At 30.3% G+C, this 23,252-nt stretch overlaps 1 protein-coding gene and 1 pseudogene across 1 annotated transcript; both read left to right on the top strand.

Moving 5' to 3' along the window:
* The first annotated feature begins 593 nt into the window (after positions 1–593).
* On the top strand, positions 594–7,267 carry LOC143085204 (neuropeptide Y receptor type 1-like). Its single transcript, XM_076261434.1, has 3 exons — positions 594–681; positions 1,413–2,522; positions 6,501–7,267. The coding sequence occupies exons 2-3, from the start codon at positions 1,447–1,449 to the stop codon at positions 6,808–6,810; spliced, it is 1,386 nt and encodes a 461-aa protein (XP_076117549.1). The 5' UTR covers positions 594–681; positions 1,413–1,446; the 3' UTR covers positions 6,811–7,267.
* Positions 7,268–8,329: 1,062 nt separating this feature from the next.
* LOC143042971 (uncharacterized) lies at positions 8,330–22,116 on the top strand (annotated as a pseudogene).
* Positions 22,117–23,252: the final 1,136 nt, after the last annotated feature.

The following is a 23,252-nucleotide window of genomic DNA, read 5'->3' on the forward strand; positions in this document are numbered from 1 at the left end:
AATTTGTTTGTTTCTTGCATATTTTACATTCGTCATGAACTTTGATTTGACTTACATTTGAGATATGTTTGAAAACTGGACATCAACTTCGAACACGTTTTAAATGACCAGATAAGTTTTGAGTCACCATAGAATGTTCTATTATAATAATAGTACTGTGACACGAGTCCGTGTATTTAATTAATTAATAATCAATTAAAAAGGCAACCAACTTCAAACCATACCTACACAGAATAATAAAAACAAGAAACAACATAATTATCGTTGTAAATCTGTTCATAAACAATGTTGTAAGCGATATTTCCATATGAAAACATTGTAAACTCCACTCAATTTGAAACAAATATTCAACACGAATACAGTTTTTCAAGTGCAATCCTTTCATAAATTTGGCCTTCTTGTTTATGACATTTTAAATACGACACATTTGTATTCGACCATGTACAATTCTAAATAAGTATCAGAACAATATGTTCACATCTACCTCAAGGTTTATGAATAAGAAGTTTTAAAAAGAAACGTTTGCACATAATCAAATGTAAATCTATTACATCATAAAACCAGTTTACATTTAGTTATATAATTCTACTGCATGATTCAATACCTTTAAGTCAATTCGGATTAAAATGCTCATTTTAATAGATGAGGGAAGTGTAATTTACAAGTTACCCTTCACGTAAGGTATGATTATAAAACTGTTAAAATATAAATCTTATTTGAACTACCCATATAAATTTGAAGCAGTTATCACTGTACTTTTTTTGTACTTGTCTTCGTTTTTGTATTTTGTTTGTCTAATGACGAAACACAAAACATTGATTCTATTGTGCAAAATTAATTGTGAAGTATCTTCATTTGTAAGCTTTAAGATTTAAAACTTTATGTTAATGGTTGTAGATGTATAAAGAAGTATAATGCTTTTTATCCAATCTAGACGATACATTTAAAAAGTAATTAGGGATAATTCTTTTATATAATTTGAATTTAAGATAAATAGATGTGTAAATGTATCCATGACACAGCAGTTTATTAAATAATCAAATTACGAGCCTGAAATATTCACATATAATACAAGTCATCAGTCATTAAATACACACACTTCATTAAAAAACTATTTTATTTAAACAAATATAGCGTACAGAGTATCATTCAAGGAATTAATCACTTGCAAAAAGGCGCAAATTGAATATTAACAGATTTGATAGCCGTGTTTGGTATTTCAACAGTTTTGATTATCTAAAGAGGAAGTATAGAGATTGTGAACCGTGTAGAGGTGAACAATTATTATGTATAAAAAGAAAAGAATTCTAGTGACGAGCAATGTACAAAATACTACCTTGCATATATACACCCTATTAAACTTGCTTTACGTTTTGTTATTAGAAAGCATTATATGACTTATATTTTGTTAGACGCTTGTTATGGTGGTAAAGAAAAACACATCTAATGGTTGTCGGTGTTCAAACAGGTGGAAGCAGTACTATAGACACAATTGATTCATACACAGAGTGCTCATTCACATCGTCCAATTATGTTAATATAACTAATTTAAATAATTATGACAACATAACTGATATGCCATTTGATACAAAAGCAGTACAGTTAGAGGAAATTACACAATGGATTTGGAGAATAATATCACCAATAATCTTTATTGTTGGAGTTTTTGGAAACATTGGAATTATTATTGTTTTATGTCGGATGAAACAATGGAAAAATATAACCTACAATTTCCTTTTTATTCTTTCTTTATCGGACACTACCGTACTTATAACTGGATTAGTGAGACGATGGATTCTAGCAACGTTCGATTTCGACATTCGGACCATTTCTGACGTCGGTTGTAAACTAGATGTCTTTATGATATATTTTTCTATGCATGTTTCGTCTTGGATACTAGTGTCAATAACTGTTGAGAGATTTGTAAAAACTCGGTTTCCATTACAATATCGAACTGCAAAATTTTCATCACTGCTTAAAATAGTTCTCATAGTACCAATGCTGATGAGCTTCGCAATTGATGGTCATCTTTTTATAAATAACGGATTGATGAAAGTACAGAATGAATATATATGCAATAACACATCACCTGCATCTTTTAATTTTGAAGAAAATTATTATGTTGTCATAGATCTAGTGTGGCTGTCTTTACTGCCATTTATATTGATGTTTATCATGAATATCTTTATTGGACAAACATTACGTAGCTCTGGACGGTTACGTGGATTATTTATGAGGAGTAAAGAATATAGAAAGCGCAACATAAGAAGTAGTAAGCGCCTTACTCGGATGTTATTCTTCATAAGTATATATTTTCTAATAACAACACTTCCAATATCAATTTTCAATGCAGTTGACTCGTTTACCACATCAGCAACTACATTAATATCAGCACAACGTGGGCTTACCAAAGCAATACTGTATTTGTTTCAATTTTCTAATTATGGAATTAACTTTTACATTTACATCAATATCAACGAAACTTTTAAAAGAAACCTACCAAAGATTTGTAACCGAAATATGTAAGTGTATATTATCGATTAAAAAACAAATTTCGTTATATATGAATATAATTTAATTGAATCCATTGAACGTCTCCGCGATAAATAAAATGTATTGATCACAATCAAATATTAATAACAACGCTAACTAAAGGCTTAGAAACGCCTTACTCATAGAATAGTTTTACTGGAGAATTTTGTGAATTGATTTTACACTAAGCAGTGTTATTATTTAAATAAAAAGCTATAAAAAAAGCTATTATACAATGTATGTTTCGTAGATCTTCGTAACATACATTCAATGAATGAAAATTCATTAAAAAAAATTAAAGCCATAGTTTCCTTTTTAGAGAGGTATTTTGTCGTATATTCATTCGTATATATGTTGTGTAGGGATTCATTTTTTTTAATAAAACATGTTCTCGTCAACATGATATAAATTGATGTGTTTCGTTTATTAAAGAGGATCGAAAGATACAAAAGGGACAGTCAAACTCAGAAATCTTAAATAAACTGACAAAGCCATGGCTAAAAATGAAAGCAGAATCTGTTATTGTTTTCATAATCTTTATTGAACATTTTAGAATATTCATATAGTGATATACTGTTTATATCAATTAACCTTCACAGGGTTTAATTATTTCATGGAAACTTTTCCTGTGTATGTTAATGTCAAATTGACCGTTGTATTGATAATGAACAAATATATGATTCTCGAATTGTGTGCTTTCAAAAACAAAAAAATGTAGGAATTTTAGTAAACAAGAGCAAAATGTTTGTTAAGTGTAATATAATTATCTAATGAAATATGCAGTGTTTTGACGATATCAATCCTCAGAGTAATCCTTAGTTTAAGAGAATCAATCTATTTAGATACAACAGGTCACGTGTGTGCATTTGCATGAAAAGTAGTTTTGTTTTGTAATATCTATAATACTAAAATAACGAGGTCCAATTTGTCAGCCGTTATCGAGTAAAAACGACAAATCAAAGAATTCAACTTTATATATAGCTAACATAGGACAATGCTGTTAATTAAAAATAACACCACTTCAGACCCTTTTGTTTTCCGTATAATTAATATTGCCAATAATAAGTTCCGGGTCGAATCCGATACCGATACCAATAGTATATTCATCCGTTACCTATTACCTTATCTGTACGTTCCGCATCTACAGGCGCACAACCAAACACGGTGTATTTAGGATTTTGCTATATACACGGGTCATAATCACAGGGTTGACACTACTAAATTCAATCATTGTCAAATTGTTCAATATTGCAGTATTTCAATCAGTGAGACTTTCTAAGATAACAATACGAATTCTAAAATTCTGGACTTAAAATAAGGCATATGCATATAGGTACAGTTTTCAATTTGTTAGCGGGCATGACGTAAAACAGTGAATAAAATAATTCAACTTTATTTATAACTAATATAGGAGAACACTGTTGATTAAAAAATACTCCATTCCAGTACCTTTTGTTTTCCAAATAATTAGTATTACCAATAATTGATAAGTTTCAGATCGACGGGTTCAAACAGATAAATTTTGAAAGTAGAGAAAACTGTGTATCTTATAATCGGCATGACTTTATCAGATGACAATACCAATACTTAAATAAGGCTTACGCATAGTTATATACTTTAATTCAGACAAGGACCCGGGATATCACGGGTGTGTTCTCGTATAAATTAAACGTGTGAAAGTGTAGAAAAAGGGAATAGCAATCACAAAAAATTAACTTAGAAGTTCAAAATTCACGTCCTGGACTCATAAAAGAAACATTAAAAAAATAAGTTTCATCCCATATATGCAAATTATCTTATACTTTATGTTACTAACATTGTGATGTGAATATTAAATAGGATTCTAATATTCAAGTCAGTGTATAAAATAAGACATAAAATGAATGTTTAAAATAGCTGAACACAATGTGCTTCAAAGAACAATAAAACCTTTTTTTGTATTAAAACTATGTTTATTAAGCATGTATAAAAGTATAAAAGGTCATTTGTAAGATAACATCATATTTGAAAAGAAAGATTTAATCATTTCTTACAAGGAAACTAAAAAACAATATCATGATCCTTGTCTCCCAAAAGTGTTGCTTTGTTTTCTTCTTCTTCAAAATGATTTTAAAATTAGGCAGTACTCATTAAACTTAGTTTTCAAATCGAATTCTACATGTAGGTCATTTTTCTATAAAATGTCAAATTTCTTAATTGCAAAATGGAATAAACGTTTCTAGATGGAACAACAAACAATAATTTTGTGGAGCAACATAAAAAAATATGAAATCTTAATAATAACGGAAAAGAATACATTGAAAATTCTTTCGATAGGACTTTCCTGTTACACTGATCAAAAGTTTGATGCTACTTAGAAAAGGTCTTGATTATATTTGTAGCTTGTAATTATCGATAGCGAAAACTTCTTTATACTTCCAGTCTGCAAGTTGATAGATTTTTTTTCAATTTTCCATAACCTAAAAGAACTTTAAAACTTGTTTTTTAAATGTTATAAAAATAAAAATCAACAACGTTAGTCTAAGATAGCATTCGAAATGGTCAGTTTTTGTTGTCTTTTTCTAATGATTTCAACATCAATTAATTCCATCGCATATTGTTTTACTTTTGTCATTGTGTTTTGGGAACAGGACCATTCAATAACTATATAACACCATATTTAGTTCATGATATCCTGTAAACCGTGTTGTAAAAAAGTAACAGGATAGTCACAAAGTGATATGCAAATTGCTTTATTGAAATTCCTGTTGTTGTTAAATAACTCCCCCCGTCTATGCCGTGATAACGTTTTCTTATCTGGTCTATATTTCCAACACGTTTCTATTAAGGAAATAAACTATCATAACTACGGACGAGTTACTTATTTGAACAAGCTGTCTATTTTCTGACAGCACTTAGAATAAAGTCAGAATAGAATAGTTATTATGTCATTTATTTATGTTGGTGTCGTTCAAATGCAGTACAAATTGATAAAGAACATAAAAGAGATAGATTACATTAAAGACATGTATTTGATATCCCACTGTGCTCATTATTAGAGGACCCGTATTCAAATAAAACTTTCATTTAAATAATTTATCTATCAATTTGATCTTTAAATATCATAAAAAAATACCAGGAGCTGTGATTTAAACTCATTTCAAGTCGCATTACGAAAGTAAACACCACATATAAGGAGGGATTAATTTATATTGCCCATAACAGTTCATGTCTGCATGAAGTTAAAGATCTTGCATTAGTTTTAAATTATTATCTAATTGATTGAGAGTATTAAATAGAAAATACATAAACCGATAAATTATTACCTTTCTATGTAAAGAATTGCAGGAGAGTTCAGAAGCTTCAACAATTTATTTTTTTACTATTGTTCCTACTGCATCTTCATATCGGTTAACTGCTCAAACGGTTTGTGTTAACATATCTTCATTTCAAATAAATTCTTTTCATCAGGAATGTAATTGTTTCGGGTCTTCTTTGGTTTTATGTTATGCAGTAAATGCACGAAACCTGAGTAACATTTCTGCTATTAATACTGATAAATATACATTATGTAGATTCTGTAAACTTTTTAAGAGTTTCTTTAGAACTCTAAAGATACATCAGGATCATATTGCGTCTAAACTCTTGACACTGAAAACTACTTAATTAACTGCATCCAACATTCCGATTCACCCAATAAAATTCATGCATAAATTGTCCTGGATTGTTCCCATGACCATAATATGTAGGATATTTCCCAAAACAAACAATTATGACAAACGGAGACAATTGTTATTGTTTATAGAAATAGTTCACTGACCTAATATAATCTATTGACAAAGCATATCAATGATGTTTAATTACCTACATCAGTTAATGAAAAAAAAACCAATCGATTGATTCTTCAATAGTTCATAAAGTATTCAAATATCGGCAATTCTTCAATTTATTAAAGGTTTGATATTATTAATACATTTAGTTTGTTATAGTTTCAGCATGCGAAGACGAACCTCGACACAGCAGAATTCTATTTCTACCAGAACAACATTAACTGATGTTCCAAACCCGGTTCAAAATGGCAACGTTTATACTCCCAAAGATTCGATTGGATGCCAGGAGTTAGACAAACATGTTAGAAAACAGCGACACTCCCCACAAATCTTCGATTTATCATTGTTACTTGTTCCTTCACTAAAGGATGATATCAGTGCTTTATCAGAACATAAAACGCTACACAATATTACTGATAAAGACGAAACTGCTAAACAGGATACAGTTATAGAAAGTACATATCTCTGACGATCATACTTAGAGGATTAAAAATGTTTAAAATTTGAATTTACATATAAGGACAGCTATTGCAATTTCGACTCATTACAATTACAAAATATGGTCCTATATGATACATGTAATACATTGATCTGAATTTTAGATTAAAGTTAGAGTAGAGATAGAGGTAGGTTCCTTGTTTTAGTTTCACATACATGATTGAATTCTAAAAGTTGTCTCATTCCTCAAAAGTCGGACTATTTGAAAGGTATTATCTTATGATTAAAACAAAAAGGGCGTGCGGTTCTCAGATGGTTTATGACGTCTTAAAAATAAATCCTTTTGCTGTTACTACACTGTCCTTGACTACGGGGAGGTTTTCCCGTATACAAACATGTTTAAAACAACCATTTAATAATATATGTGCAGTGTTTGTAATTAATTTAAATATATCATATTTATTTTTTGATAAACTGATTTGTTGTAACTGAGGTCGTCAGGTTTCTCTTTCGAATTGTGTCTTAACGGGGCCTTTAATATAGCCGACTATACGGTATCGGTTTTCTCGTTGATAAATACCGTTCGTTGGCCAATGATTGCTTATATTGATATAAGAAGATATGGTACGACAACTCTCTTGTCCAAGACACAATTTATAATAGTTCACCATTATATGTCTAGGTACGGCCTTTAACAGGGAGACTTGGAGCACACCGAACAACAAGCTATTGTGGTTGTCTGTCGCATTGTCAATCATACCACATCTCATTATTTTAATTTTATTTTTTTCATTCAGCCAAATGTAGTTCGCACCTGCACATTGCTTGTGAAGCTATTTGGATACACAATTAAAAATATAGCATGTTATGGTCAAATTTTGAACGAAGGACGTTACTTGCAAGTGGCAGTGATATAATTTGTATCAAAACAAACTTTATTAGCTCTACCCTAATTAAATTGGTTTTAATAAAAATGAATTATTATTAAATTTTTGGATAAATAATTAAGATTATCAAAATCTGCAGTATTGCAGTTTATCTAACTCATGCATTCGTAAAATAGTTGTCTGTTAAGAAATATTTGTTAGCCATACGATTTTTAGAACCCCAAGCACATTCATGCATGGGGATGTCAAGTTTTATATCTATCTAAATATTGATCAGCGTTTTTAAATATCTGTCTGATGTTACTTGCAGTTTACATGGAAGCCGTGTTTCTATGCTTTTCGTTAAAAATATGAATAAAAATAATTAAAATAACCATTTCACAACTCCAGACCCAATAAGCTCGGAGGTACATTTGGATCTAAATTATATATAATAAACATATATTTGATATCCAGTAATGGATATTATTCGAATTTTAGATTTGATTAAAACGATTTTGTACAATAGAAATTATCGAAAAAGAATGGAGAGTGATTACAACTGCATGGCATACGCAGATTATTTATATACACGGTCTTGAATGTGTGTCTAACTTGTTGAGATTGTACCCAATTATTTCTTGGAGAATTGGGATTGTTTTAAATAACCATTAATGATCACGCATGGTTATCTTTGATGGTACTACAAGTAATCAGTTTTGCTACTGGTCCTATGCAGACCCAGAGAGGGCTAGTGCAATGCATTGTTGGTGAGGCCGAAGGTATTTGGTTAGTAATTCACCGTTTAATGGATAAATAGCAAACAGGACTTTCCTGTTGATATATTTATAAGAATATGCTCTAAAAATAAACACATCACGTAATTTTATATTACTGATCATTATTTTCTTTCATAAAGATAATAAAAAGTTTAAAATTATTAAAATACATGTATATTACAAAGGGAGCTTACGTCACAGAAGTTTAATGTGTATTCCTACTGTTTAACATGTTCCATTATACTCAATCTGTAACTATTTGACGTGATAAATAATTCAGTCAACATTTTAGATACACATGCATTGTACAATCTTAAAATTTTAAACTTACAATAATAAATTAAAAAAACGGCTACCGGAGTCGCAGTGGCTTCCTTATGATTTAACTAACATAATGTCTTGAAAAAAATGAGGCCGAATATTCTGGTGTTTAGCTTGTTGTGCATGATTGTTTGTCTTACGATGTTGGTATTTTGTGCGTTCCATTTGACTGTCAAATATTTCTGAGTATTTTACTTTATCTCCTATTTATCACATGATGATAACATGACTTTAAGATATTCTTTTCTTTATATTGATACAAACTATATCGATGAAGGACAGTTTTCAAAAGTCAAAGAATCGTAAACATTTAAATTCAAAGCATAAAATGGAAAAGGAAAAAGCCAACATTATGCAATACTTGTAATATGCAGGAACCATTATTTCTTGACTGAGTATTGACATTGAAATGTAGGGAAAACCCTGAAAACAAACAATTACGTAGTGCAAACACCTAAAATGCAATTCGTTTAAAATACTATTATAATATTTGTCAATAAACGAGAAGAGAAGACATTGTACACGTTTAACCACCTGTGAAACATCGTCCGAAATATGTGCAAGATACATGTTGCACTCAATTTCAAAATAAATAACATGGTAACGACCAATTTGAGCTTTTGTCTTTTGTAAATTTCTCAATGTCGTTGCATTGTACTATTTTTCTCCTTTATAGTGAGGAAATAAACTAGTATCTTACATGTTGATACGGAAGAGTGACTCATTTGACTAAGTTGATCGTTATCTGACAACACTTACATAAGAATAATAAGCCAGAAGATAATAGTTATAATGTCATGTATTTATGTTGATGTCGTTCAAATTAAGTACAATATGATATAGAGCATGAAAGAGACAGATTACAATATAGACGTTTACTTGATATCTCATTGTACTCGTTATTAGAGAACTAGTATTCAAATAAAATTCGTTTGAATTATTTTATCTTTCGATATGATCTTTTAATACGAAAATAAACACGATATATTAGAAGTACATGTAATTTATTTTTATTGCTCATAACTGTTTACATGCATATGCAGTCAATGATCGGGCAAACAAACAAATATCATCTAATAAGAATAGTAAAATGGAATATACATAGACCGACAAATTATACCATTTCTATGTTTAGGACTGCATGGACGTCTAAAAGCGTCAATAATTTATTTTCACTAACTATTGTTTATTTTGGACCCGTTTTGTTTAAAGAATCCCTTGCCAACTAAAAATTTAATTTAATTTAATAACATTTTGTGGATAGTGTGTTCATAAGGTATAAAATTATTTCAGATCTTATACGAAACAAGAAAAACAAAGTTCAAAGCCAATAACAACTTATAAATACTACCATGCATTGGATTCTAAATTATCAATCAGTACAAATCCGTCATCCAATGGATTAAGTGTAATAACGGAATACACAGTCAGAGCAAACATGACATTGTACAATGCAAATATACAGGTATCGACAAATTGTAGATCCATGAAAGGGTACAGTATATAACAGTTATAATATTTAGGTCTTTCCACTTTTCTGCGGAAAGACCTATTGTTTTTCTTCTGATTATCATTATTTGGACCTATTAGTTTTCTCCTGATTATTATTTTTTTTCTTTAGCCTATTTGTGTTCTTGCGATAAATATTTGTTCCGCCTTTGAAATTTACCCCGAGCAACCAAATAATTTTCTTTGTAGGAGCTACACTGTTTTCCTTTTGCCCGCATCTCCTCCGTAACCGTAAAGGAAAGCGACAGATTTATTTTATAAAATTGCTCGCTATATCCTTTGCATGATTTGTCCTATTTTGACCGAAGCCAAATGAACACTCCATATGAGAGTTATTCCCCTTATGCATTTGATATAAGTGATATGCATTTATATCTTGTCCCGTTTTCCTTGTTATCTTTATATATCTAAAACCGTAAAAGATTTCAACAAACCGTTTTCATCAAATTATTCGTTTACACTTAAAATGAAAAGCAAAGGTTTTTAAAAACTTTTTTAATTCTATATTTTAACAAATTGGTCATAATAAATACAAAATAATAAATTGAACAAATGTGGTGAACTATCTTCATACATGTACATTTGTGTATGTCTCTGGTGTCCTGTACATGTATACATGTATGTCAAACCCAAGGGAGGGCATTCAGGGCATGTGTGTGTTTGAAATTTAAATAAATTTCAAGTTGAGGTTTATTTTACACAAAGAAATGTTATGTTATGTATACATTGTCTATAGGGATTTATAAAAAAGGTCATTCTCAATTTGTGTATTTCTCTGGTGTGATGTACATGTATATATCAATCCCTGGGGAGGACAGGTGTGTGTTTGAAGTTTAAATATATTTCAAGTTGTGGTTTACTTTACACAGAGATATGTTTCTAATGTATACAGCGGCTATAAGGATTAACAAAAAACTTTTTCATTCTCAATTTTCAACTAATTGGTCATGAATTCTAAAAAATATATACATGTATAATGCAGTACAAAAATGTATTTATGAATTAAGTTAAGAATATTTCTCTCTTTTTTTTAAAATTCAACACATGATGATTGATCAACTTAGCAAATCCTGCTACAGTAAGATACTTTTGCATAAGCTTATTAATTTTCTTGAACAGAGGGATTCTGAATCAAAGTAGTTAGAAAAGTTGTGAAGTAAAGTCATGGCTTTGTTTGTAATTAATTGCACTTTGTTATAGTACTAATACACATGTTGCAATCTACATGAATTTTCCATAAAGCCCAAGTTAATTGTTCTTAGCACTTGCAGAGTTGATATAAATAAATATATCCCTAATTTTGAGTGATTTTATCCAACCCTTACCATACTTTCTTTAACATGTTGAATTATGAATACACATGATAAGGAAATGGTCCGTTTGATCCAAATCATATAATTCATGATTAAGTGTACTGTCGCATTGCTAATGCAAGTAGCAAGTAACCCCACATTATACACTTACATGTACCATTTCTGCTTTAATGATTATATTCTTTAATTTTGCCAACACAAACCTGTCAATTACCCTGTATGAAATATTTTTTTATGGAAAGTTCACATTTCTTGATCTCCTAAGGGCAACTGTTGTATTGTTAAAATTTAAAAACAAGAAGTCAATTAATTTTCTCTGATTAGGTTTTTAATATACTAAATTTAACTAAAACAATGAATCGGACGTGCACCTTTATTTGTGACTGGCACAGAGACTGATGCAATTCATATTCAGTTTTCATAAATTTTTATACCAGCAGCTATATCAGAATGCACCAGTTAAAAGAAATTTTGTATATAATGTCTGTGTCATTTGGTTAATGGTGTATAATTGTCTCATTGGCACCCATTCCACTTCTTTCCTACTCGAGTTGTAATGATAAATTACAGATTTAAGTAAGATTTTGCACTTGATTTTAAAATCCTTAATTAAGTTTCAAAAGAATAAATAAACATTCATATGATTTTTTAAGAAAACTACTAAGTATGTATGATAAAGAAGATGTGGGGTATAAATATATTGAACAGCAACCAAACAAAAATAACTAAGACACTTTGTTTATTAAATTTCATTTTCAAAATAAGTACTCACTGAATATTTTTTTTTTGTTTTTCAGAAATTACAGATATTTGGCATATACAGAAGATTTACCATGTTCTAGGAAAAACATAAGAGTTGTGTTGCCATCATATGTTGTTTGCAAAATAAGGGAAACAATTCCCAGATGAACAATATACAGGCTTTAAATAGCCCAAATTACTACAAAAAAAATCAAATTATACTAACTGTATTGATACTTTATCACATTTATTCATTGTAAAATTTATTTATAGGTGGTCTTCTTTTCTTGTCTGTTTGCCTGATTTGATAGCAGAGGTGCACATGACATTGTACCTTAAAAAAATATCTGAATAATAATTAATTTAATTCAATTCTAAAATCAATTTGATTAACATAGAAACAACAAGGCTTGAATCTTTCAGCATGGCTAATGTTTTCTAAACGTTAACACCATAATTTACACATGTACTTCTACACCATTTAGTCTCTGGTGGAGAGATGTCTCATTGGAAATCATATCTCATCTTCTTAATTCTATATGTGTTTATTAATCAGTTTTAAATTGATGTGACTGACTAGAAAACATATTGCCTATCTACTACTGTCATAGACATGTGGACAAAAAAACAAGTCCAGCTATATTCAAAGCAGGAATGAATATAAAAAAGAAGATGTGGTAAGATTGCCAATGAGTCAACTCTCCAAAAGAAGCCAAAATGACATAGAAATTAACAAGTATAGGTCATTGTACAGTCTTCAACCATGAGCAAAGCCCATAGCATATACTATAAAGTGCCCTGAAATGACAAATGTAAAACAATTCAAACAAGAAAACTTACTGCCTAATTTATGTACAAAAAAATAAACAAAAACTAAATATGTAATATATCAACAAACAACAGGCAACCACTGAATAACAGGCTCCTGACACAGAGTGGGTTCAGTGGATGTGACCGGGTAGTCATATATCCCGACAACAAACAGATTAATTACGGATCTGAGAGTACTGAATATAATTCAAAGCCACTAACAACAAAATAAAAAAGGTCTTTCATTTCTTTGAATCAAATTATCTTATCTTTTTCTTTTTTTTCTTTTTTTTTTTTTGGGGGGGGGGGGGTCATTATTAGGCTCATTCTAAAAATCTGTACATTGAATTGGTAGTTGTATACAGCTTTGTTACTTTTTTTTCTATTAAGATTTATCTCCTTTAAAGTTTAAACTGGCATGTACATGTACACTGTTGTTAAAGTGCATTGTATATCATTTTTTTAATAGATATAGGAAGATGTGGTGTTAGTGCCAATGAGACAACTCTCCATCCAAATAACAATTTGTAAAAGTAAACCATTATAGGTCAATACAATATATATACATAAATGAGACAGCAACTTAACGGCAACTTTTTTTTTAAAGATTTTATGTTTTACTGGTACATATAGAAAAGTGATTGACTTTCAGACCCACCACTATTTTGTTATCAGTCTTGAAAAAAATTCAAATGTCTGTATTTCATGTATTTTGTTTGTCGTACATGTAACTGCAAGTGACAACCCTGGGTCCATTTCATGCAGGCCTCGAAGTTCTAATATAGTCCAAACGGTAATACTCAGGTCTTCTTTTACTATATTTAGGGTTTCCAGCCTATGTAGATCGAGCTCCATAAGAAAAATGAAGTTAATCCTAACCAAATTATAACAACAAATGGTTCCTACCCCCGGCCTTAATTTAAGAACCATTTATGCCTCACAAATATATACTTTGTAATGTAGATACCTCTAATCTCCGTGTCTTTTCCTATGCTCTAGATGCATGCATGTCTATTCCTTTTATTAAGGCTGGCTCCCAGGAAGGACATACATAAAGGCAACAGTAGTATACCGCTGTTCAAAACTCATAAATCCATGGACAAAAAACAAAAACAAAAACATACGTCTGTTCCCGCCGACTTAAATGAAGTTATAATATTTGCTTTCAGCCTTGTTCTGTTTTTGTGTGAATTTCATGAATGAGTCAATTCATGCATCAATAACAAATGAATCAAAACCAAAGTGTTTGGCGTCATAATCTGGAATGCTCCGTTGAACGAAGTTTTGCCTCTTCACCTTTTGTGTCCAAATCTTTCGTCTTTGTTGGTCTTTCGGAAATGTAAACAAACAGAATCCTTGACCTGACTTATTACAGTTGTATGCAACACAAAACACCATAGGCGGCTAAAGTTGTTTACAAATGTACGTTCTAACACATGTATTCGATACCATTGTAACAAAAGACTCAAATGACGTCACAGCGAGAAGAAAATAAGAGGAGATAAACAAGGTTGGTATTTCCCACATTTTTCGTCACCGATATTTACCTGTTATTTTTAGTACCATCTAGGTATGGAATTATAGTATAACAATAAATTTCAACATTTATTCTTGCGAATAACACCTTTTTCTCATAAACAAAATCTACCTTTGCATTTCACCTTTAAGAATGGTTTTGTTTATTTTAAATGGAGTGATCGGATGAAATCTTATTGGATTTATTTCCCTTTGAAAATTTTAAATAGTCGATATGTTAGATAATCATACATTATAAGTCTTAGAGGCCTAAAGTCTTTTGATATGGAGTCCTTGGTCAATTTTGAGGAAATTGAGGTCAAGGTCAAAGGTCAAGGTCATGTTCTAAATAATGAATTTTGCTTGTTATCTTTATTCAAAAGAAACCGTACTGGTTAATGATATGATGTGTTTGCCAAAAAACTGTTTACAATAGGCCGCAACTTCAACCCATTTCAGTCGAAGTGTTTTGGTCAACCCTTATAGGAGTTTTCTCTCCTTATGTATCTGAAATTAGTATTACTCCACACCCATAAAAGTGATTGACATTGGTTCTTTTGATTTGAGATCACTGAACTAAGACCTTAAAGTTGAGGTCAAGGAGAGAGGTCAATGTGACGTTCTAAATTTTTACTTTTGCTTATAAGTCTTACTGGTTCATTATAAAACAATTAATCACTTCGTAAATTTTACGGACGCCATCACGAGTTGGTTGACCGTTATGAAATAACCGTTTCATAAATGATATTAGAAATTTTCCTATCGTCGTACCTATCTCCTTCCCCTTAATGAATGTGACCTTCCGAATTAGACTATTTACCGGATTTGTTATCTCATAAGCAACACGACGGGTGCCACATGTTGAGCAGGATCTGCTTACCCTTCCGGAGCACCTGAGATCACACCTAGTTTTTGGTGTGGTTCGTGTTGTGTCATGTGTACTATTGTTTGTCTGTTTGTCCCTTTTTTTTTAGCCATGGCATTGTCAGTTTATTTTCGATTTATGAGTTTGACTGTCCCTCTGGTATCTTTCGTCCCTCTTTTAATTCTTCTGCATTTGGTTGAAGACATTTCATCATATACAGGTCAACCGGAAATGACCGTGTTTTAACCGGAAATAACCCATTTCAGACTTTTTCTGAAAAAGTACCTATACTTGTAATTTTTTTTATATCAATTTAAAGTAACAAATACTATAAACCAAGAGTGACATTTTCCAACACTATTTTTAAAATTGCATTCTTATTATCGAGGTGGAAAGACCTTCAATTGATCTCTGAAGAATTTGTTTTTAATTGTTTAAGTAATTTGTGGTACCTCAATCCCCGACTTAATATTTCCCCACATATACACCTTAACAGCTAAAATAAAAGATAGTTTGGTATGAGGTATATTTTAGTTTTATCATTTTTTTTTACTGTGGATTCATTTATTTTCGTGGGTACCAATTTTCGTGGATTGCGAAAAACTCACATATTCGAGGATATTTAAATTCGTTGTTTTGGAAAAGTTTGCATGCATTCCTTAGGAAAATTTGTATTTCGTTGAACATTTAAATTCGTGGTTCCCCTGTTCCCATGAAATCCACGAAAATTGGTATCCAACGAATATTAATGAATCCACAGTAGTTTAGGTCCAAACTACAAATTTTAGTTCATTTTCATATTGCAAGATGCATCGTGTTTTCATGGTTCTTTGATAGGCTTGATTTGATTACCATGATAACCATTGATCAAATTAAGAAATTTTAGTTTTAAACTTTGCTATGCTTTTCCTTATATATATTTTTTGCTAATGCTATTCTCATTGAATAGACAACTCATGCTTGGTATTTGTCATTCTCGTAAGGTAAAATTTTCAAAACCACTACCTACAGATTTACATGGTGAACACATAAAGTGCGGTTGATTTAATTACTTCGTCAGCCAATACTTACATCTCATATATCCCAGTGAACTTGAAATTAAAGATACTACTGATACTAAAAGGACTGCTTCACACCTTGATCTTTTCCTCAATATTGACGCAGATGGAAGACTTTACACGAAAATCTATGATAAACGGGACGATTTCAAATTCCCAATTATCAATTTCCCATTTCTCAGCAGTGCTTGTTTACACTATACGGACTTCATATACAGGAGTGTGCTCTTTACACAGAAACTGCTCCAACAAAGTTATGAGGAGGACAGATTAAAATTGACGCTCCGTAAATTTTATGGACTCCATCACGAATTGGTGGATCCATACGATGTGTCTTTGACCAAACTAGCTAAGGACATTTTTACCACATGGTAGATTGTGGTTTGTCATTACGTCGTCTATCTTATAATTACCAAACGTGACTTATTCCCGATTGTGACTGTTTTGCTGAGTGTGAATTCGCATTACTATAAGACGTATTACGGTACTTATGTATCCAAAATTCATGTATTTAGTTTAAATGTTTAATGTCATATTTGTAATTCTCATCGAATTTTGTCAAATGTGTTGACGTAATTTCTATTATATTCATGTGTTATGGTAAAGAAAATTAATCACCGCCTTTATTTATTAGATTTGATTTTGGGCAACGTAAACTGTATGATGTTTTACGTTGAAAGTTAGATTCAAAACAATATATGTGGTGGTGTTTAACGACCTTGACTGGCTATACAGCCCTCGCACGGTCGGGTTCAAAACAAATCAGACATAGCTATATAATATAGTTAATTGCTACCTTAGTTTGCTATTAATAAGTATTTAAATGTGCATTGTTATTAAATGTAATCTCAGTATTTAGTTCAAATATAATCTTAAATCAATCCTAATTCTATCTTATTCATTCAAATGTGACGTCATTTTTCATTTTTTTGATGATCTGTTTTACAAATTCAATTGTGACGTCATTTTTTTGTAATTTTTTACAATTTTAAATATGACGTCACTTGGCGTTGATGTTTGGACTTATTCGGATGTGTCTAATTTTTGTGTTGTATTTTGTCGGGTTATGTAATGTGTTTCGGTTGTTTCCTCTAATTAGTTAATACTTCAGTTTATCTTTTGTATAGTCATTTTATAAAATTTACTGTTTGCAAAAGTATAAATTATTCAAATGTACAAGGCAGAAATAAATATCGACGATATACAGTTTCTAATTATTTTTTTCAGTTTAATGTACAAACGAAACAGTTAGTATATTAGAGGTTGAATAGTTTTTCATAAAATATCAATGATAGTTATAGACAGGCTTTACTATTTCATTTGCGTTTCGAAATGAGTTCTAAATCGTGATTTAAATACCAACATATGTGTGTAAAAGGATATTTAAACGACTGAATAAAATGTATGTTAAACACCATTTAAAAACACTTTGAGCGCACTAATTGACATTTTTATTGACAAAAAGATTCAATTGTGGAGTAATTAAAACAGCAGATAGATGATCTCACACTAGGTGAAAATGAGGAAGTGTAGTATGTACCCAGAATATAAGATACATTATAGTATAGGTGAAACGACATGTGCATGTTGACATTGTTTAACATTGGGATTTACTTATTTGTGTTCTTAATGTTAACACAACATCATGCCATCTGTTAATTTGTTTACAGGTACATTTTTTGAGACTTCATCACTTACAACAGATCTGCAGTGTGTTATAACAGTACCCTGGATTTCTCTACAGTTGCTACTTTTCCAAAGTCAGACGATACAATTTCTAGCATTGAAAATATTACGAACTGGATATGGATAGTGTTCATTCTTGGAATAATTGGAAATTTTGGAATTATATTAATTTTATATCGAATGAATAGATGGAAGAAATTGACTTACAAGCTAAGTTAATCTTGATATTAGCGATATCCGATTCTTTTGTACTATGTATTGGACTTGGACGACAATGGCTTAGATTTGCGTTAGATCTAGACATTAGACTGTTTTCAGATTTCGGTTGCAATTTTTTTGTTTTTCTAATATATTTTTCGATGCATTTCTCGTCATGGACTTTAGTTTGTGCTACGTTTGAAAGATATCTGAAAACAATCATCCATTTCGTTCCTATTGTGTAAATGTTTCTAAAATGTTGAAGATTACTTAATATGTGTTTATCATTGTCATAACATTGGGACTTGACTGTCCCCTTCTTGTAACGAATGAACTTAAAAAAATAACACAGAGAACAGTCGAAGTTGTAACAATACGTCAACAGAAACGTCAAATTATTAGGAAACATATTTTGTTTTTATCGACTTCGCATGGCTATGCTTCATTCCCTTTGTTTTAATGACGCTTATGAACTTTTTTGTTGGCAGAACAATTAGACGATCATTCCGACGTACAGTGCGATACATCCCAGATCCACAAAATCGTGAACGTCATTTGATTGGAAGTAAAAACTTAACTCGGATGATATTTTAGACCAGTGTATACTTTCTCCTCACAACATTACCTATATCAATACATTTTTGTGTCGACTCATTTCTAAAACCAGGTTGGACAAAAGAAACATCTGACAAAATTGATCTGTCTGAAGCAATTCTTTATTTGTTCCAGTCTACAAATTACTCTGCTAATTTTTATATCTATTGCAAATTTAAAGATGCCTTTAGAGAATACCTTCCCTGTAAACGAAGATCAAGGTATGTTAGACACATAGAACAAAATAGTACTAATAAACCGAGGAAACAAAAAATTAAACGTTTCTTAAACAAGTCTGTCTTGTATGTGATTCCCGCGAAGAGGACATTTATAAAGCCGAAATTTGTTTAGTTTCAATAAGAGACTAAAAACGAGTAAACATATCTACATTAGATAAAAAATAAATCCTCTTTAAAAACCTTTAAAAAAATTCTGTAGTCAAACACTGTAAAAAAACACATTCCCATAGAATTATGACGTAAGGTTAATATGCAAGTTGTAATTGTTATAATGAAATGGGTCGATTTAAATCGTCTATACGTGTACATCATGTAATACCAGGTTAAAAAAGTTATTGACCCGGATAGATGACATTGATATATATTTATCTGATTCTTGTGTCATAATATGATAAAAATTAAATTATATGTCTTTCTCAACTATTACCAAGGTAAATTTTAATTCACCCTTTAATTTATATCAGGTCAAATTGTCGATTGTAATAAATGTACAAAGAGATATTTATTTTAATCCTATTGCAGTTGATGGATAGCAACTAAAAATAAATGAGTGTCAGTAACTGCGAGTACTCTCAAATCGTATTTTCTTGTTAATTCGACCTGTTGATACTGTTTATAATGCTTTTTTGTTATTTTTTATTTATATGGATCTTGTCTGTACACCAGCTTTGATTATTTGTAATATCTTCAATTTTTCACTTATTCTTACAACATTTGTATAAACTTCAAGATTATAAAAAAAACAGTTTTTTTCTAAAGTGAACATTGATTGGTTAAATATTTCTCAGTCATGTCCTGTGTTTGAATTTGTTTGTTAGCTTTTTGGTCATGAATGTTTGTCTCTAATATTTAATTAACTGTGCATTTGTATTCAGATATCGCAGATCAAATTTATTCGTTCATTGTTTAATCATAGGTTTTTTGATTGAGTTAAGTCTGCCAATTGATATTTTATCGTATGTTTTTCTTTGTTGTGATGTTATGCTATTGTTTCAGAAAAAGGGAGAAGGTTTGGATCCATTAAAACGTTTAATCCCGCTGCAAATGTTTGCACCTGTCCTAAGTCAGGAATCTGATGTACAGTAGTTGTCGTTTGTTTATGTAATATATACGTGTTTCTCGTTTCTCGTTTTGTTTATATAGATTAGACCGTTGGTTTTCCCGTTTGAATGGTTTTACACTAGTAATTTTGGGGCCCTTTATAGCTTGTTGTTCGGTGTGAGCAAAGGCTCCGTGTTGAAGGCCGCACTTTAACCTATAATGGTTTACTTTTTAAATTGTTATTTGTATGGAGAGTTGTCTCATTGGCACTCACACCACATCTTCCTATATATATACATTTTTTTATTGTAATATGCCTTACGAAAATTTCTTAAATGTTCATAATGTGTCGGAATGAAATCGTAAAAATGAAATTAAGTAGAAAACCGAAACACAAAAAACTCTTCAAAGATACCAATTTGGTACGCCTTATGCGCGTTTCATGTCCATACGACTCAATAGTGGTACTCGAATTTAATCATTTATACATGTAGGACAAATCAAATAAGATTTTGAGAAGCATTAAAAATAAAAACAACCTTTTAAGTATTGATAGCTAAAGTGATATGTCGGAAGTATAAAAAATATAAGTGTAACGAATAATTCAACCAATAAAAAACATTCAATTTTTAGAAAAAAACACCATTTCAATATAAAAATATGAAGATGTGGTTTATTACAAATAAGACACTTCGCCAGCAGAGACCAAATTATATGGAAGTTTACAACTATACGTCACCAAACTGCCTTCAACAATGAGCAAAACCAATACCACATAGTCAGTAATGCATAATTAATTTCATGTCAATTATTGATCACGGTGTATTTGATCCATAAAAGACTACCGTAACGAATCAGTTGTAGTAAACACTCACCAATGATACCATATTAAATAACTGAAGTTAACGTTCAATAAATGCTATTTAGTTATTGAATAAACTAAACAGAAAAGAAAAATTACGAAATGAGAAGAACGTGTGTGTTTGTCGCACGTGTATGTGGATACATACCATTTCGCAACACCTGAAATCATCTGTTTTTTATGTGTTAAGTTTTTTTTGCTCCGTCTTCAGTTTTCTTTATTTTAATTTGAAGTCTTGTTTTTCTTTTGATTATTTTTAGTAATTTTTAGTAATGATAATGTCAGCTTTTCCTCGAATCATTATTTGGGAATATCTCTTTGGAATCATCTGTGTATCTTTTATATTTTTACTCATACTCGACAGATAGCAGATGTACTGTCAATGAGAGTCAACTAATCTACATATGATAACCGTTTTCCCCAATTATAAAACAACCATGTGTATGGATAACAATATTTACATGAGTTTTGATTTATAAAACGTTTTAATTTCAGATTTTCAATAGAAAAACACTCTCTCTCAGTTTCCAGAAGCAGTCGAGTTACGACACTAACAAATGCTGATAACGCTGTGGAAAACGGTTCAGTGCATGAATTTCAGGAAAACGGCAAACGTACTATAAAAGAAACTCAGTTTTCCTAAGCTAATGTATTATAGAGTGCACAATGTGAACATCATCATACAATTACTATTGCTCTTAACGAAAAAGAAACAAGTAGTAACAAGCTATGGGTGAAAGAGATATATTAATGTACATCAAACATTTTCCCTTTATCTATTTACTGGTATTATATATATATCTGGATCTATAATAGAAACAAATAGAGACACCTTCAAATGAATTTAAACGAATCATTATGTAAAACAAATGAATTGATTTTATTTATTTACTGTTTTTATATCTAGTCTCATGCATAATCAAATAAATGCATTGTCAGATTTTAACTTATTGTAATTCATAACCCTATGTAAACATTGACCACCGTTGAGGGTATATCATAAAAATATCAGATACATAAATTATTAATCGGAAAGAACAACAATAATAGTACGAAGAATTTTATTTAAAAAAAACTTAGATATCAGTTATACATATCATTTTTTTTTTATATCTGTATTAAATTTGTCTCCAAACTGTTTAACCCGAGCTGTATTTATGAGTCTTATAAATTCAAAACGCACTTGGTGTGACAAATTTCTAGCTCTGGCATTTTAAACGAATTTTAACTGTGCAGAATACGGCATTTTATACTTACAGAAAAAAACATCTTTCTTTTGTTTAACAAAGAAATTGTATTCTGAGAAACCATTAAATCGTAAAATTACCATAAAAAACTATATATTTTTACAGATGTGAGAAGAATTTAACAGACCAGTAATTTATGTGATAAATTCTGAAACATGAGAATTTTATTTGTAAACGCCTTGTATCTGTAAATAAAACAGATGTTTAACTCGAATTGTTGGAAAGATTATTAACTTTCCCACTGTACATTTTGTACATGTGCCATGTATTATAGGTGAATTTCTATTTATTCTTATAACACTAATTATGTAAGCACATTTTAAAATTAAAACAAACATCAGATGAATAAATCATAACTCTAATCACAAATAAAATAAATGCTATTGCATTTAGAGTGAAACATATTACCATTTGATATGCGTCGTTTTCTTTTTTTCATTTTTGTCGTATCTCCTTGAATATATATATATATATCGTACAAAAACAATGAAACAAAACAACACAACAACAAATAAAAAATGACGTGGATTTATCGATAACTTTTACATTGTGTACATCCTTTCTAATCAATAATAAACTTTTACATACACATGTTTCAATAACACTTGTTTAAGTAGTTTTTTTTTGTTTTTGTTGTTTGTTTGTTTGTTTTTATTTTGTGTTGACTGTTGGTCTCAAAATTAAGCACATTATCGATAATCAACATAAAAACAAAATTCAGACCTGACTGTATTTGTCAGATAATATAATTTCTGTGTTATTTTTTCTGTCTATTCGGATTACTCAGTGTGTACCATATTTTCTATGCTATTTCTTCATAGACATTATA

This window comes from Mytilus galloprovincialis, chromosome 8 (assembly GCF_965363235.1).
Source record: "Mytilus galloprovincialis chromosome 8, xbMytGall1.hap1.1, whole genome shotgun sequence".
NCBI classification, from domain to species: Eukaryota; Metazoa; Mollusca; class Bivalvia; order Mytilida; family Mytilidae; genus Mytilus; species Mytilus galloprovincialis.

What these genes read in the sequence shown, in the direction of transcription:
- LOC143085204 (XM_076261434.1), top strand. Translation starts at nt 1,447, where the DNA reads ATGGTTGTCGGTGTTCAAACAGGTGGAAGCAGTACTATAGACACAATT. An exon ending in AAGATTTGTAACCGAAATAT is followed by an intron (nt 2,523 to 6,500) that starts GTAAGTGTATAT and finishes AGTTTGTTATAG; the next exon opens with TTTCAGCATGCGAAGACGAA.